At 38.7% G+C, this 17,539-nt stretch overlaps 1 protein-coding gene across 4 annotated transcripts; it reads left to right on the top strand.

Annotated features, from left to right (window-relative positions):
- Positions 1–157: 157 nt before the first annotated feature.
- Positions 158–17,516, top strand: ulk1b (unc-51 like autophagy activating kinase 1). Of its 4 annotated transcripts, none has more exons than XM_043221340.1 (28): positions 158–805; positions 1,196–1,288; positions 1,383–1,424; positions 4,860–4,892; positions 5,360–5,396; positions 6,123–6,296; positions 6,850–6,923; positions 7,007–7,108; positions 7,242–7,300; positions 7,417–7,499; positions 7,607–7,657; positions 8,094–8,182; positions 8,627–8,795; positions 8,922–8,982; positions 9,567–9,656; positions 10,828–10,959; positions 11,312–11,454; positions 11,591–11,668; positions 11,899–12,128; positions 12,437–12,579; positions 12,834–12,949; positions 13,128–13,250; positions 13,336–13,505; positions 13,598–13,776; positions 13,937–14,055; positions 14,486–14,643; positions 14,753–14,888; positions 14,967–17,516. In XM_043221340.1, the coding sequence occupies exons 1-28, from the start codon at positions 716–718 to the stop codon at positions 15,020–15,022; spliced, it is 3,030 nt and encodes a 1,009-aa protein (XP_043077275.1). In that variant the 5' UTR covers positions 158–715; the 3' UTR covers positions 15,023–17,516. The 4 variants fall into 4 exon arrangements, with proteins under 4 accessions (XP_043077275.1, XP_043077273.1, XP_043077274.1 ...); XM_043221338.1 differs by having other exon boundaries at positions 13,333–13,505; XM_043221339.1 differs by having other exon boundaries at positions 10,825–10,959.
- The last annotated feature ends 23 nt before the right edge of the window (positions 17,517–17,539 follow it).

The following is a 17,539-nucleotide window of genomic DNA, read 5'->3' as shown; positions in this document are numbered from 1 at the left end:
CATAAAAGTCGACTCTCTTGCGGTTTGCTTATTGATATTAACGTAATTAATGATGATATAATTGTTTTTATTACTCGATATCAGGTGCGTTTGCGTTTTGTTTATTTTTGTGTTACAGTGACGCGAACGTGACAGCGCTTCCTGACGTCAGCACCGAGCCTGGGTGAAAGATAGCGCGCATGCGCAGCGCTGCAGACCTCGATTAAATTGAGGTCTTTGTTGAGACCAATAGACAATTCTTGGGGGAGCTTTTTCAAATATCTCAGGGATATTTGGTGAAAAGGAAACCGTGTTTTATACAATCGCGACTCTGCGAGCCTGACGTACCTCCGAACACGAGCTCGAGGATATTAGCCGAGCTGACAACATCGCATGTACACAAACAAACCCATCGCTGCCGTTTTAAGGTGGTATTTTTTATTTTTTTTTTTAGCGTAGCTCGATTTTATTTATTTACCAATCACGACGAGAGGCTTGCAGACATGGGGAACTGTCACATTTAAAAGGAGTAGATCTCCTCTTCACCTCCAGGATATCATGAAAGAGGAGAGGGGTATTTGTATGGAAAGGCTGCCCATGGCACGCAGAAGCGGGGTTCAACTTTCCAGCAGCCTCGTCCAGACAGAGGAGAAGAGGGAAGCAGAAAGAGGATATTCGTGGGCCAGCTTTATTTCACTTAAATAGTCAAGCTGCAATATTTGGGATCAGGTGGGAGATGGAGACTGTCGGGAAATTCGAGTTCAGCAGGAAGGACCTCATAGGACACGGTGCCTTCGCTGTGGTGTTCAAAGGCAGGAATCGAGAGGTGAGAAATTAGCATTTAAAAAGTAATAACATCATTTTAATCTGCGTGCAGATGTGTCGTGGTATATTGATAACTCGGTTTGTGTTTTCATGCTGGTTGCAGAACTGACATACCACCTTAAAGGCCTCGAGCACAACAGATGGAGGCTAGAATAAGAGATTAAATGTCCAGTATTATAGAGAGATATGGAATGCGTTAAAACCCATTATATATAATACATCTTCAAGCTTTTAATGTGTGGGGTTTTAGAGATGACAGTTTATTCAGAGATTGTGAAACAATAGATCTGACCCATGGACATGCACGGGCAAGTCTTCGGTCAAATATGTTTAATACAATGTGGACCGCGAGATGATCGTGGTTAACTGCTAATATCATTGGGTTTTTCAGAAGCATGATTGGGAAGTTGCCGTCAAATGTATAAACAAGAAGAATCTGGCCAAATCTCAGACTCTTCTGGGAAAAGAGATCAAGATATTGAAGGTACGTTTTTGTCGTGTTGTGCACTGCATTTTCAATTTCCGTTACATAACAGTAAGCATTTGTGTGCAAATCAAATCTCATTTGTTTTCCTTAGGAGCTGAAACATGAAAACATTGTTGCATTGCATGATTTCCAGGTAGGCTGATTTGTACATTACTCTGCAGATGTTTGAAAAACCTTTTTTTTTAAAACAGGCATCTAGAGAAAGCGAATTTGTTACAACGTTATTTCTTAGAACACTATTAAATGCAAATATTTTCTATTAGTTATAATGGGCTAAAAGGGTTAAAATGTATGTTTTACCATCCCCAAGGCTGTATCATGACTTCCTTTGCATTGATTGGTTAAAAAAAGTCACATGTTCTTCTATTGACATGACATGTGCACTTGTTTTTAATGGCTCTGTTGCAGGGCATTGTGGGTATTGGAGTCTTAGTTACACATTTCCATCTTATTATATTTTTAGATCTAAATATTACAATGTTTCTATTGTGTAATGCTGAGGATGCAAAAAAAAATATGCAGTATAGTTATGCACTTCTTTTTTTTAATACGAGGAAGAGATACTGTTTACTCATTCTATTCCGCGTTCATTGGCTCTTAACACAAGTCTTTCTTGCAAGGGTGCAGATGAAACCTGTGTAGCCAGACTGGTGAAATGGTTTCATTGAAGTGTTGACACATTTTTCAAACACCTGGGTTCTCTGTGTTTGCTCTGCCCTGGGGTCATCTTGAGGTTAATGTGTCAGGCGTGTTTTATTGGTGTAAGTCAAAGCCAGTCGGAGTCGATAAAAACATACAACTTGGACTTCTAACCAATTGTAAATGATTTGATTAGTTGTTTTTTTTCTTTAATACAACGTTTCTCACTCGCTTCTGGAATAATAACCATAGCACATAGTACATCATTTATAACAAGATTAGGCAATATATTTTTAACAAGCCAAAAAAATGCATGTATTTTTATTTTATTGTTTTTATTTTTAAAGGGTTAGTTCAAACAAAAATGTAAATAATTTTATCATTTAATCATCCACATTTTATTCCAAACCCATGAGAGTCATTGATTAGTCTCCAAAATGCAAATGTCCTTTTTTTGTATTTTATAAAATGAGTTTTATAGGTTTGAAACAGCATGAGTAGAATTGTCATTTTTGGGTGATCTATCCATTTAAATATCAGTGTGAGCATTGATCATAGAAAACCCCCTGTCGATCAAAACTACTGTGCTACAGCATGTGACATGATAAATACCTTTTTATCTTGATATATATATACCATGTTAGTTAAGAATTGCCATATCCGTGCATTTTACTTAGTGTTGTACTTTTTTTGGTTTGATGTCTTCAATTTATTTATGACAATTTGGTGAAAAAAGGCTCACACTGTGGTGTTGCTTTCAAAAGGTACAGCTCAAGTGTCTCGGCACATTTCCGCCACATGCTTCTCTGATCTGACCTCTTCTCACATCTCCTGGATAGTCACACCACTTTCTACTGTGGTGTTGGCTGTCTGTGAATTGAATGCCATTAAAGTTTGAGTAGTTCTTGCACTTCCCTGGAGGGAAGAGTCTGTGAGCTGCTTGGCTTCATGCCACACATGACAAACTTGTGCTTGTTTATGCAGGATGAACCTTGCAAGAGCTAATTTGATCATTTTTCCTTGCAAGCACAGAAAAAGATTTTGAGCAGAGCTTATTTTTGGTGAATCTGGGCATGTATTTTTTAATATCAAAGAGGAACATAACCACTTTTAAAAATAAAGGCTACAGTTCCATGAATAAACTTTAACATCCATAGAAACTTCCCACTGACAAAAGTTCTTTAGATTTAAAAAATGTTCTTCACACAAGGAAAAAAAGGGTGTTTGAAAGGTTCTTTGGGGAATCACAAATCGTTCTACTATGGTATCGCTGTAAAAAATCCTCTGGTGAAACATTTATTTTAAAAAAATGTACATTTAACTGTGTGTAAGAAGCTGGTTCAGTAGCAGTTCAGGTCAGCTATCAAGTTTTAAATATGAAGGTTGTGTTTGAAGTGGGATGAGAACCAGTTTAGTAGGGTCTCCACTGTGCCTGTGGTAAAATTCAACATTAGCAGATCTCACGGGTCTGCTGTGTTCATAAGCAAAGCTCACTTTCTCACCCACATGAACATCAATCATCTAGGCACCAAACTGTCTGTGAGTGATGTTGGGCCTGTTGGATTTTCCCTACTGAATTGGCCAAGCTCATTCAAGCGCTAGTTGTCATTAAACAGCGATGTTTGGCTTGGATTCAGTCTGGCTGCAAAGTCGGCTAGAGTCTATCTTCAGTGGCAGAAAGTAAAACTTTGGTAACGCTGAGTCAGCGGCATATGCCAGTCACGGATCAGCCGATTCGGCTGATTGGTTGAGGCGGGACACCGCAAAGGGGGAGGTCATCTGTTGCTAAGTGATAAGGTCGTTCTAAGTGGGCTACTCTGTGTTTTTTTTGAGAGGCCTCGGCCATGGGCTCGGGAAAAAACAGGATTATGGTGCCATAAAAGCTGACTTGATAGCAAACACAACCTGTGCTGTAGGACTGATAGTAATTGTCTGGATAGTTGTATATTTAGGGCTTTGGTCATTTTTGAGGAGCCTGTCATGCATTTGTTTTGTTTATTCTGTTCATGTGTACTGAAGATAGTTCTGTTCTAATAGCTAGTGTGTGTCTATAAAATGTCAAATATTTCTCTAAAGCTTATAGACTGGCATTGCTGCTTTATAGTTGTCTGTTGAAAGATCAACAGGTTCAAAAGCAGTTTTGTTGGTTGGTTTTTATTGTCATGATACTTAAAGTGAAAAGTGTTATATATATTTTTTTTAAAAGTCTCAGTCAAAGACAATAGTCACCTGAAATGTTTTAAAATGATTTTGTTCATAAAAGTATGTCATTTTGCTAGAGTTCGCTATTATATGACAACAAAATAAGCCAAAATTTTTGTATTGATTAACCTCTACTCAGCTCAGTGTTAAATGTTGGCAAGTAATTTGTGATAACCACAAAGCATGCACTAAATCCTCTCAAACCAGAGCAACTGCAAAGTAACACTCTGCAAATCACCCACAACACCCGAGCATTGTGGTTAGCAGCACTCGCATTACACATTATCAGCAGTATCTATACTCTCTTGTGTCTGAGTGAGGTTCAGTGGTGTGCGCTGTAGCTCCCTTGAATAGAAATCTGTCGCACCACGGCACATTTTGCGCATTGAACTTTGAAAATGTACAATGCTAACGAAGCCTGTGACCTTTGCCCTTCCCCTGGCCTTTATTAGCTCACTATGACCCAGTGCAGAGAAAACACGCTCACACCATATGTGCGTTAGTGTCAGCCTAATGCATATACAATGCACACAAATAAGCTGTTAACACTGGCTCCAGTGCCCTCTGCAAACATGTTGCCACACAAGTCTCCACATGTAACATTATGCACAGTTCCTTTGACTATATATTAAAGAACGTGAATTAATTTACTGTCCTGGCCACCCGTCTGTCCCAGTGTTGAATCTAATTACTCCTGTGTGTTTTTTTTTTTTTTTTCTACTTCTAGGAAACGGCAAGCTCTGTGTATTTAGTGATGGAGGTAAGTGGGCCTGTTTTCCCAGTGTATTTTGTTGTTGAACTTGTCTGTCTTGTACCTGGTAATGCTTGCAATTAGCTAGGCCCTGGGGCAAATGGAAGACAGCTGCAGTTGTTAATAACAACCTCCTTTGACAGAAACAGACTTAAAATCAGGTTGTTTTGTGTGGTACTGTGAGGATTTGTAAAAAATGTTCCAATTGCTATGAGACACAACTTCCTGTAGATGCCTTGCTACCATGTCAGTTTTCAGAAAAGCTCAATGCGCAATGGGGCCACTGGGAAGCCTATCCGTGGTGCACAAAGGAAAATAACAGTCCATCTTTTCTAGTGACTAGTTTTAATATGCATATGAATTGTCTCTCTCTGTGACGTGAACTAAGCCCTATTCAGATGCAGGTATTGTCATTCAGCATTGTGTGGTGCCTTTTATTCATAATAAAAAGATCAATGCTCTTTCTTTAACTGCAGTACTGCAATGGGGGAGATCTGGCTGACTACTTGCACTGTAAGTGGGACATTTCATTTATCATGTTCTGACCTCAATTTGGCAGTTTTTTTCTTAACACACCAACCTCCTTTATTAAATTGTGTTCTCTATTAATAATACATAATTTGAATTTGATTGGAGTCATTTCTGCTTTGATAAAATAGGGATCAGGGAGTAGGTTTATTTTGCCTGAGTGATGAAAAAAGTGATATCAGTTTGTTATCAGGAAGTTAGGCCAGAAGGGTTTAGCATGTGTGTTTTGTTTATGTATGCTTTGTTTAAAGCTTGTCTGAGGAAGCTGTGACTGCTGACTGTAGGTGGGAGTTTTTTTTCAGGGGAAGCAGTTGCTCTGAAAAATCTAAACACAACAATTTTACTTTCTTATGGTATTTTGACATATATGAAAATGAAAAATATGCAAATCTCTACAGCAGATTACTTTGCTTAGAAATTCTGTGCGTAGTATTTTAATTTATAGACAACAGCTACGCAGTGCTATGTTAGTTCATATGCAATGCATTATGGAAAAATTGCAGGTTGAATTTGCATTTGATTTGCCTCTAAAACCTGTAACTGGTTACAAGTTGTTATATGAAGTATATAGTGTAAACAGTGTAGAGTCAATAGAAATATAATAGAAAACATTATCTCAAGCAAAATGATATTCGTTTATATTGTGAACACTCTGTAGCTCTATATCGACCAGCACCAATGAAATTGTCTTTGCCATGAATGCTTTTTTAGCTAAGGGCACTTTAAGTGAAGACACCATCCGAGTATTCCTGCAGCAGATCGCGGGGGCCATGAGGGTCCTTCAGGCAAAAGGCATCATCCACAGAGATCTGAAACCCCAGAACATCCTGTTGTCCCATCCTGCCGGCCGAAAGTCCCACTCCAACAACACCTGCATCAAGATAGGTGTGTGTGCCAGTGCCAGGGCCTCTGGTGTATCAGTTGTTACATTCTCATCTTGTGACACCATGTTCATATGCTTAAGCAGGTCTGGCTTTTGCAAATTAAACCTTGTTTTAAAAAAAATGTTTAGTGTTCTGCTTAATGATTTGATTTTAAATGGCCACTTTGGCTTTAAGCCAGTGACAAAGCTATGTGCAGTTATATGAATATAAATAATACATTTTATTGACTTCTGAAGCCACTCTTGGTAAAGTCTATTTAATAATTTAAGTCAAGGCCATAACTTTGTCTTAAAAAATTGGGAGGGGGAGCAATTCTCCATTTTTATATATACAATTTTTTTTTATACACACAATTTATTTTTTATTTTATTTTTTTAGGGACATGTGCTCTTGACAAAAAAATAATATCAGTAAAAATTTGGGGTCCCCATCAATGTCTATGGTGGTTACGGCCCTGGATTAAGTGTTCTCTTTTATCTAAACGTAGTTTGCCATTACCCAGAATGCACTGCGTCACAAGCACAGTTTGTCAGATGTTATTTTGGTCTCCTCAGCTGACTTTGGCTTCGCACGGTACCTTCAGAACAACATGATGGCCGCCACACTCTGTGGGTCCCCAATGTACATGGTACGAATTTTATTATCAGACATTCGTCATTGTCATATTCTCATTATGTCGCATTATTATAACATTAAAATTCTATCCGCCAGGCACCTGAGGTTATTATGTCACAGAACTATGATGCAAAGGCTGACCTGTGGAGTATAGGGACCATCGTGTTTCAGTGCCTGACTGGGAAAGCTCCATTTCAGGTATGTACTATTCTAATTAGGGATTACTAAATAATTGTATGGCATTAGGTAAATAAATATTTAATAAGAAAGCAATAATATAAAAAATAACTATTTAACAATGTTATCTTTGTTGTGATTTTCAATCCATCAGGCCAGCAGTCCCCAGGACCTCCGATTGTTTTATGAGAAAAATAAAACTCTTAGCCCAAAGTATGTCCATTTCTTATTGACTCTAATCTGAAAAGCATCATTAACTATTCGGTTTTGGAGAACACATTCTGCTAAAGCATGTGTAAAGGGCCCTCTCTTTTCCTCTCTCTTTACAGCATTCCCAGAGAAACTTCCAGCCATCTTAGACACCTGCTGCTCGGCCTCCTGCAGAGGAACCATAAGGACCGTATGGACTTTGGTCAGTATCCTGAGTGCCTGTGCCCATTAGATGTTTGGCAGTGTTTGTTATTTATAAGTTTAGTTTTGGCAGTCTTACCAATTATGAAAATGTTTGTGTTTTTATAGATGAATTCTTCAGACACCCTTTCTTGGAGGCAAGCTCCTCTATGAAAAAGTGTGAGTTATTAGACTGCTTTTTTAAACCATGTTTTTACTCTGTTTTTGCCATTTTAAATGGACCGTAATGCTTAATTTTTACAAAATGCTTAATTGTTAAATATTATTTAAGCTGGTTTTTTTCTTATGTTACATTATAACATGATTATAGTGTGAGAAACCTACATTTTTACAAATTTGTTTATTTATTAAATCGGTAACAAAATGCAGGACATAGCTAAATATTATTTAGCTCATTTATTTAAAATGAGTTGAATTTACATTTTACTCCAGTGATTTGAATGTGAACTAATTAATTGTCAAAATTATGACTTTTTATATGATTGCAATTGATGGATAGAGTTGAAAAGGGCAAGAAGACCTACTTAAAGTCAGATTTGGAGTACTGTATTTATGGAAATACAGGATGTTAAGTGTGTGTCTTTGCTCTTCACAGCTACTCCAGTGACCGTGACTTGCTTTCCCAATTCAGCCTCTGCAAGCTCATGCAGCAGTTCGTCTACTTCCCACCTGGCCTCTCCTCCTGTAAGTGTGTGTGTGTGTGTGTGTGTGTGTGTGTGTTTTGTTCATATCAGAGTAAAATCAATGGTGGTACATTGTGTCGGCTGCACTGATAATTTTTGGAGTGTCAGGAGTTTGTCACAGCTATCAAGATAAATAAGCCAGCTGCCTTCTCGAACAAAGATGCACTTTCTTAACATTTTATGGTAGCTTGTAACACTAATCCGTGATAGGAGCCACATGTTAATCAGCTCTGTATTTTGTGGTATTTTATGGGTCTCATGGTATCAGAATGCTGTATAGAGGTCTTTAAAAGCAAAAAATCATACGGTTATATTCTGTTATTGTATAGACCTCAAATAACAGAATGCGGCAGTAAAATGTGGCATTTAAAATAAAATCTTTCCTGACCCAAAGCTGTACTGAAATGAGTAACTTTCAGAACTCATCCTCTTTTATATTTTGCAGCAATCCCTTGCAGAGATCCAGCAGGTCCGTGCAAAAGCGTTAGCCTCCCCTACCCAGGACTCTCCAGGATACCTGCTGAAGGACTCAGGGGGTGGTGGAGGTGGCAGCAGTAGCAAGAACTCGTCCTGTGACACTGACGATTTTGTCATGGTTCCAGCTCATTTCCCCAGTAAGCCTGCGAGAACTTTGTCAGCTATTATATTTCTTTTCATTCTAATTTAAAACACATTGTTACTGTCCTGTTAAAGAGGGATTTCTGGGTATTTATCATTTTTTTCCCCTTATGTTATTTTAGGTGAGCTTACCTGTGACATGCCGACAGGAAAGGTTCTTCAGGACAGTCTGATGTGTAGTGGGTAAGAGCTCACTTTAACTTTTTACAGATCCCACAGAGAAAAAAAAAATCATCTGTTTCCTGGCAATAGCAACAATAAGGTTATAGGTTTGAATAGATGTAAACACTAGTAATGCCCACAAATTGCTCTGGTGCTAATGCTCATGGAGCTGATGCATGTATGATGTTTGAACCTGTTTGCAACATGATTCTTCTGAAATAATTTTATTATGCTCAGTTGATGATTAATAATTTTGTGGAAACATGATGCGGTTTTATGTTCTTAGGAAAGATCAGCATTTATTAGAAATCAAAATCTAACATTTATAAATCACTTTGTCAATCAGTGCTTTGCTGAATAAAAGGACAAAAAAACTTGCTGTCACTGACTTTTGAAAGCTAATTTGTAAAATAAGAAACGGCACATTTGGTACAGTCTTTAATGGTCGGTCGTAAAGCCTGTATGCTCTTTGAGCTTGCATAATTACATTTTCAGTTTGATACGTTAAAGTACATTTCCCTCTCTAATTAACCACGCTATCATATTCTATAGTATCGTTTGGCATGAATCCACTGCTAATGTTCTTCATCTCTGTCCTGCTTTAGGAGTTCTCTTCTGGCGTCTGGAGGTCAGTGCAGTCAAGGAAAAACCCCGCCTCGCTCTCCCTCCTACAGCAGCTCTCCAGGACCCAGCGGGTAAGAACACAGCCAAATTAACGTACAGCTATGAAAAAGTGACTAACAGAATGACCTTTTCTTGTCATTTCATCTGTTTTCTTGCAAGCAAATAAGATGAGTCACGATAGTTGTCTAGTGATTTGAGATTTTATATTCTGTGAATATGTATGTGTGTATTTGTGTGTCTATATATATATATATATATATATATATATATATATATATATATACACACACACACCTGTGCGTGTATATATATATACTATATATATATACACACACACACACACACCTGTGCGTGTATATATACTACGGGGCCGTTGAATGCATGAACCTGATTGGCTGACGAACATTCTACGGTGTGCAGTTATTTTCAGGAACTGCACAGCGAAAATGGCTCCAGGCAGCTCTTTGAATGCATTACAGTTCCATATCACTTCAGCAAATGATTTCTATTATTTTAAAGGTCCTAAAACAGTAAAAGAACCAATACCCACAATGGCACTTGTCAAACAAATAAATCCAGTAATCAATGTAATAAAAACAACAGTTTATTTCCATGAAAGCACATACTCTATCTCTCCCACTCTCTCTCTTAGAGAGATGCATGCGCATCAACATGCGCAATAATGTTGTTAGCGGTACATAACATTAACTTGAAAACTCCTTGAATCCTCACAAGTGAGGTAACAACAGCGCTGCTTATTTTTTTGTTTGTTTGTTTTAGCTGGTGCTTTAATGATCCCTATATGCAAGTTATGAGTAGGGCTTTTTTAGGTCACAGATTCTACATGTAGCAGCTAGACAGAGAAGGACTTTTCCTGTCTAGCAAATGCTAGTCTTTTCACTCTTTGGTTTCTGGGTCATTAAAAGTTCAGGGCTTTTGCCACAAGGGAAATGAGTCCTAGATTGGCTTGAGGATTGCATCTTTGATGGGCACAGATCGTCCTGTTCTCCTTCATTATTAAACACAGCCCATGAAACCCACAGACTCGCACAATAGGCGGTCATAGATCTCTCCCAGCCTCTGCTTCTATCCAGAGATGTCCAGTGAGATTTTAAATGTTTTTATTTTATCGATCGGGTGCTGGGAGATACTGATGTTTGTGCTTTTATGTTTTGCCTTTTTCCTGTCTGTCCCTCTGTATTCGTTCATTCTTTGGTCTTCTACTTTTTTACCTCTTAGCAGGCCGAGTGAGTTTTCTGGGAGTAACTATGGCAACTACGGGCAGTCCATACCCATCCCTGTTCCCACACAGATTCACAACTACCAGCGCATGGAGCAAAACCTCCAGTTCCCAGGTCAAGAGGGCTCTCCACAGTGAGTGAAGCACATTCCTAACAGTTGCTCCTTGAAATTCAAGAATCAGAATTTTAATTCATTCGGCCACAGAAAATTGATTTGAAATGACAAAAAGAGGCATTTATTGAATTTTAATTCAAAGTAGGTTTGACACAAAGGCATTTCTTTGGTGCAACATAGGTTTTGGAGCAAAACCATGCTTTAAAATAATTTTAAATAAACTTTTTCTCAAGCGATAAGATGTATTTCTGTACATATCTAAATTCTTCCGGTTCGGTGCCTTTGGTTGAGTCATTAAAACTTTACATTTTAAGTTTGCCAAACAGTATCACAAAATGTCTGACTTTAAATGATTTTCTTTCTTTCGCAGGTCTGGCACAGTCCAGAGATGTGGTAGCGGGAGCTTTCTGGCTTGTGGAAGGACAGGGCCTTCTCCTCCTCAGTCTGGTTCTGCTCTTACTTCCCGCAGGCTGTCTACAGGAGGCGCAAAACCCTTCCAGCTCTCTCCACAGGGTGAGTGCTGCTTTCCTTTGCCCAAATCTTTTTTTTTTTTTTTTTTTTGGTCGTGTCACTAGCTAAAGATGATTTAAAGATGATTCTGAACAAACTCCCTGACTCTCGCTGTCTTTCTCTGCTTTCGTTTCAAAAGTGGGCACAATTCCCGAGTTGCCAGGCCAAGTTTGCCCAACAACTGCAGAAATGGGTCACAGGGGCTCTCGGGGTGGAGGTAAAATCATTTATCCTCTGTTTGCTTAAAATTTTGCTTTTTTTTTTTTTTAAAAAAGGGATGAGAGTATTTCACAGCCAAATTACTTTACTTTTTGTACATATTGCATGTCAAGATGGTTGGGGAAACAGTTGCTTTCAGCTCTTCCCAGAGTGTGAATGTTATCCATTAGTGGGTTTTTGTATTTTTGAAAGACTCTTTTTGAAATTTTCCTCTCTGTATCTGTTTAGAAACCAAGGCTCGGCCACAGCAGCAGGGTCTGGGCACTCGGCTCAACAGCGCCCCCTGTTTGCTGGAGGCGGCTGGTGGGTGCAGGCAAAAGATCAGGAAGCAGCATTCAGACCCAGTGGTGGCCCCTCAGGGAAATATGATGCCCTTTAGGACCCTGCACTCCTCACCCAGGCTCAGTGAACTTATGCAACGCAACCCCCTACCAACCATCCTGGGTTCTCCATCCAGAGTAAGAGTTCATAAGATTTCATTTCTGTTTGTGTGTCCATAAACTCTCAGTATTTATCTTCTGTTTAAAACTTGGGGTTGGTCATGTTATATTTTTTTAAGTAGACAGTTTAAAAAGCTTTTTTTAATCAAAATATCTTGTAACAATATAAACATCTTTACTGCCATTTCACTAATTATTGCAAAATAAAAGTACTTGTGTATATATAAAAATCTTTTTAACCCCAGATTTTCTGAATTCTGTTATGAATACTGTCTGATACAAGAAAACAATAAATGTAAAAATATCCTCTTCTTTCTCCATCCCAGGCCATGCCCCCATTTGAGTTTCCCAAGCCCCCGAGTTCCCCAAACATGGTCACATTTCTGACCCACCAGGGCCTCAGACCAGCTCAGGGAGAGGTTAATTTGTCACCTGCCTGCCAGAATGAGGAGAAGAAAGGCTTTGGGAGGTAAAAAGGAAAATATTTACTCCTCTTCAAACACTAGTAATTGTCTCACTATTTACGTGGGCAACTTTGTAAACAAAATGGAACTTCTTAAGTAACAATAATCCTCTTAAAAAAGCTAGTCAGCTCACATAGTTTTGGAATGTAACCCTGGACTCATGCTGATATAACCATCACTGTCCTTTGCATTCCTTTCTGCTTTTTTCCTCTTCTTTTGTCTTCTCTTTTATAATCTTTACTCTTTCTTGTCGGGGCAGGTCTCAGAGCGCCAGCCGCCTGTCTGATGTGCTGCTGATGGCAGCGTTTGGGGGGCAGAGAGGAGAAAGAGGCAGCATGGAGAATCTCAACTCTGACAGAGCCATAGACATCGCAGGTGAGCTCATTGACAAATGTAGAAATTTAATTTTTTATATTTATTAAAATGTAAAAATTCCTTTTATGATTTTAATGTATTTTAGAATGTGATCACAGAATAAATTTTTGTCAGCCGTAATTTCAGTTTTTAATCTACAAACAGTTTTCATGTAACACCCTTGTTTTTCCGCTCACAGCGCCACCTGGTGGTGGAGGATTTGTGGTGGGCTCAGGTAGCCCTGCTCGAGTGGTGTTCACCGTGGGTTCTCCTCCCAGTGGAGGAACACCTCCTCAGAGTTCTCGCTCAAGGAAGTTCTCAGGTGAGTTATTTTTTTTCCGTCTCCAGTTTTTGATGTGGATGCTTCAGGGTAACACTGATCCGAACCCTTTTCTGTCTCACAGCAGGCTCTTCAAGCTCCATTAGTCCTGTAGGGTCCCTCAACAGTCGTTACCCACAAACAGGCATTTGCATAGACGGCTACGAGGGGCCCTCAAGCCCCCGCTATGGGTTCACTGACCCCATCTCAGCGCTGACTTTTGAAGCCCCTGAACTACCAGAGGAGACCCTAATGGAAGTAAGCGCCAAATTACAGCATTACTTAGAACATAGAATAATGATAGCAAGTTTATGTTTGAGCTTAACACCGCACTCCTCTCTCTACCACAGCAAGAACACACAGAAACTCTGCGCAGACTCCGGTTTATGCTGGACTTCGCTCGCTGTATGGTGGAGGTGGCAGGAGCCCGGGGTGGAGAGGATGCCCAGGTCGACCTCTCTTCCACCAGCCTACTCCAACAGCAGAGTTTGGTTGCTGACCAGATCAGCTCTCTGAGCCGAGAGTGGAGGTGAGGAGATCTCTCTAGCAATGGATCAAATGTTGACAGCAGAAGAACAGTGTCACTAGCGTTGTATAATAACCACTAACTTCAAAAAACACTGAAACAGAAATGAAGGCTTGAAATCTATGGTCTAGAGTGGCATTAAATTTGTGTGCATTTATTGTAGTTATGCGGAACAGTTGGTGCTTTACATGAAGATTGCAGAGCTTCTGTCATCTTCACTGCAAACAGCTATGGAAGGCATCAAGCAGGGAAAACTCTACCCCTCGACTACTGTTAAACAAGGTAAGCAGTTCAGGCACATTTACTTCTAACCACGATACTAAACATCCACTTTTTAAGCACAGTTCCCATGCATTTCTTTCAGTAGGCATTTCAAAATTCATTTAAAAATGTTTCAAAGCATTAATACCAAAAAAGTTAATAAATACAATAGTCCCACTTATGTACTTACAATTAAATTAATCATTTAATACAATGCACTTGTATTGTGTAATGTGTATTACACTGTACTTAATACTTAAAAAATACATGCATGTAATTATGTGTGTGTAGATATAGATATATGGATAATATATGTGTGTATGATTTGTCCATCTCTGTATATTAGAGATGCAGTGTCCGATGTATAAATATTTGAGACTAACTGTAGTTCGCATGCAAGTCAGTAAAAAGTTTATATAGTGGAACTGAGGGGGTTTTCTTGTTTTTTCAGTGGTAAGGAGGCTGAATGACTTGTACAAGTCCAGTGTGATGTCCTGCCGTTCTCTGAGCGCTCAGCTGGAACGATTCTTCTCCCGTAAACACAAACTCATGGACCACATCAACAGCATCACCGCAGAGAGGCTCCTTTTCAGCCACACTGTGCAGATGGTAAGAAAAACCATCTGGAAATGATGACTTCCAGGCTGTTTTACACTGTGAATGTTAGCTTTTAACAGCTGCTCGTGTGTATTTAAGAAGTGGTCTGGTGGTCTTACAGGTGCAGACGGCTGCTCTAGATGAGATGTTTCATCAAGGAGAAGCATCAATTCAGCGCTACCATAAGGCCTTGCTGCTCATGGAGGGTCTGTCTCTCCTCCTCACAGATCAGGCAGACATCCTCAGCGTTAGCAAGTGTGAGTAATACGACAGACTTATATACATTTAAGATGTCATTTCAAGATCATTTGCATAACCATTATATTTCTCAATAGGCAAGCAATGCATCGAACGCCGTCTCAACGCCTTGCAGTCGGGTCTCTGTGTGTAAAATGTCTCCACCATGCTACCATCAAGATTCTCGTTTATCCAGTGCTATGGGGGAGGGAACGGCCCTCTTATTAGACCACGTTAACCTGATTGACAGCTCATGTCATAACGGTGGAGCGATGTGAAGATTCGGATGTGTTGCCACTTCATCATCGCAGACACAGAAGGACAGATTAACACCTGTGTCTGTAGTCAAGATGAAACCTGTCTCCACAATTATTCTCTCACGAGTTTAAAGTGTAGTACAAACATGTTTCTCGGTGCACTTGTTGGCTCACGTAGGATTTGGTTGCGTGTTATAAATGGGTTGTGCAATTTTAGATGAGGTTTATCCACCCCAGAACATCAGTTTCTTAGATTTTCCTTAGTTTGTAGTCCGTGATCTGCCCATTCACTACTTTAACTAGCAGAGAGATGTTATAGAACACTTTTAAGATGATTATTAGCGATTTAATAGTGCATTTGGGGGTGCTTTGTGTGATTGAAGTTAAAGTCATTTTGTTTGGTTGGTTGGTTTAATTCCAAATGTCCAGTTAGAAGTAGATACACTCCCTGGATGAATGTTGCAGACTGGTAAATGTCGATCCGTGCACCATTTGAATGTTATAAGAGGCCCAAATTCTCCCTCACTCGGGAGTTTAATCAGAAATTCAATGACCAAATTACAAGCCATTCAGAAATAGAAGTAATTTTGCCAATTAATTAATAGACATTCTTATTGTTCCGCAGAAGGAAACTGTATAAAGCCAGCAAAATCATTTGTAGCACTTTAGTGAATGTTTACCAAGTAAGAGCATGTCAAATCCATGTTTCCTCTTTAAAATGTCTAGGAAATTAATATTGTGTGCGTTGTTTGGACATCTCTTATGGCCTGTTCAGTTTTTTCTTTTTTAATAGCTATTGTGTTTTTATTTTGTGTTCGGCAATCATTTTCTTGAATGTAGTTCAGCTTTTTTTTAGGTTTGTTGCATTAGGGCAAGACATAAAGTTCCTGCGCCATTATAGAGGATTTTAGCTGTTATTTGGTCTAAATATTATGCCAAAAAAATCTTTAGTGCATTTTCTAGATTAGATAAAGGCGGTGTTAATGTCAGCCCGCTCAATATTAGGTTGTTGTTGGCAACAAAAATAGCTGAATTTATAAGGAACTTTTGATTATACCGAATCATATGTGTGCCCTGGTGATCAGTCCTGTTCCTGATTTCCATCTTGATTAAACCGGGACTTTAATGTCCACTTTTAGTGTTTTTTTTTTCTGAGGACAGAATGTACTTCCTTTTGGGTTGTGCATGCATAGTTGTTCCTGTTGTTGATGTGCTGTGTATAATCTGAAGCAGGTATATAAAGGACAGGTCTTAAGATAGTTTCTTGCTTGCACTGTTTGAGGACTCTTGTTAGGTAAGCAGAAGACATTCAAAACCGAGCGGACCATTTAGTGTGAACACCACATTTCCTTACTTTCTTTGTAGTGTTATATAGTCAGTGCTTTTTTTTTTAAGCCTTATTTCAATTGTGTTGTATATGAAGTGTTTATGTGTTGAAAATATTTAAAACATTTTTAAAATGTGCCTTTAAAGAAAAAAAGCAAAAACTGAAACACTGAAAAAATTTTTTTTTTTTTTTTTTTTTTTTTTTTCGTATATTGTCAGTGTGGAGAGAGTTGTTTCGATTGGTTGAATTTGACTGGGTTGAGATGCAGTGTGCTTAATTAGTTTTGCTTCACTTTTAGGTGTGTGTGTGAATGTATTTGTGTGCATTTAAATATCATACATACTAGTTTTCTTTGAATAAACTGAAGTGCGGTGTCATGATAGTGAGACATAAGCTATTTTGCGTTTTGTTTTGCGTTCCAAGGGCCAGTTACCATCATAACATGCATTGTTTTTTTTTCTTACCAGTTAAATTTTAACAACTTTGTTAAAAGAATAATAGCTTTTTTTCTCTCTGTCTGAAAATTTGAGGATTATGCTGCATTAAATGTATTTGTTGTGCTTTTTAAATGGCAAACTGTTTAATCCATCAACTGTTAATCCGCCTAAATAGCCATTGGATGTATCGTGACACTTTAAATCGCTATGTATCGCATGAAGTGTTTGGTCGTCTGATTTAAGCATCACTTTGTCATTAATCTACAGACACTAAAACTTGCAATATGTGGGATCAGCAGTTCTGCGTCACTACACTGATGTCTGATGTCCTCATTTTGTTTTCCAGTAATAAAGTCATACATCTGTTTTACCTTGATCTCTCAGTATCATGTGTAAATATGGATTGTAAATTATCACTTTAAAAACGTGTACATTTAACAAGCGCATGGAAATTTGTCACCCTCTCCCCACCAAAGATTTGAACGTTCCCAATTGTGACTGTTGATGAACATTTACAGTTGTTTGTTCTGTAAAAAAAAGACCTGTACACATTATTTCATGTCTATATAATATGTAACTTTTTGCTTTAAACAGTACAGCACCAATAAAAGAAAAACTGAAATAGCATTTTTGTCTTTGTGAGCTGTAGT

The sequence above is a fragment of the Puntigrus tetrazona genome, chromosome 21 (assembly GCF_018831695.1).
Source record: "Puntigrus tetrazona isolate hp1 chromosome 21, ASM1883169v1, whole genome shotgun sequence".
In the NCBI taxonomy this organism is placed as follows: Eukaryota; Metazoa; Chordata; class Actinopteri; order Cypriniformes; family Cyprinidae; genus Puntigrus; species Puntigrus tetrazona.
This window is presented reverse-complemented; position numbering and strand designations above follow the sequence as displayed.

What these genes read in the sequence shown, in the direction of transcription:
- ulk1b (XM_043221336.1), top strand. Translation starts at nt 716, where the DNA reads ATGGAGACTGTCGGGAAATTCGAGTTCAGCAGGAAGGACCTCATAGGA. An exon ending in CTGTGTATTTAGTGATGGAG is followed by an intron (nt 4,893 to 5,359) that starts GTAAGTGGGCCT and finishes CTTTAACTGCAG; the next exon opens with TACTGCAATGGGGGAGATCT. An exon ending in CTCGACTACTGTTAAACAAG is followed by an intron (nt 14,056 to 14,485) that starts GTAAGCAGTTCA and finishes TTGTTTTTTCAG; the next exon opens with TGGTAAGGAGGCTGAATGAC.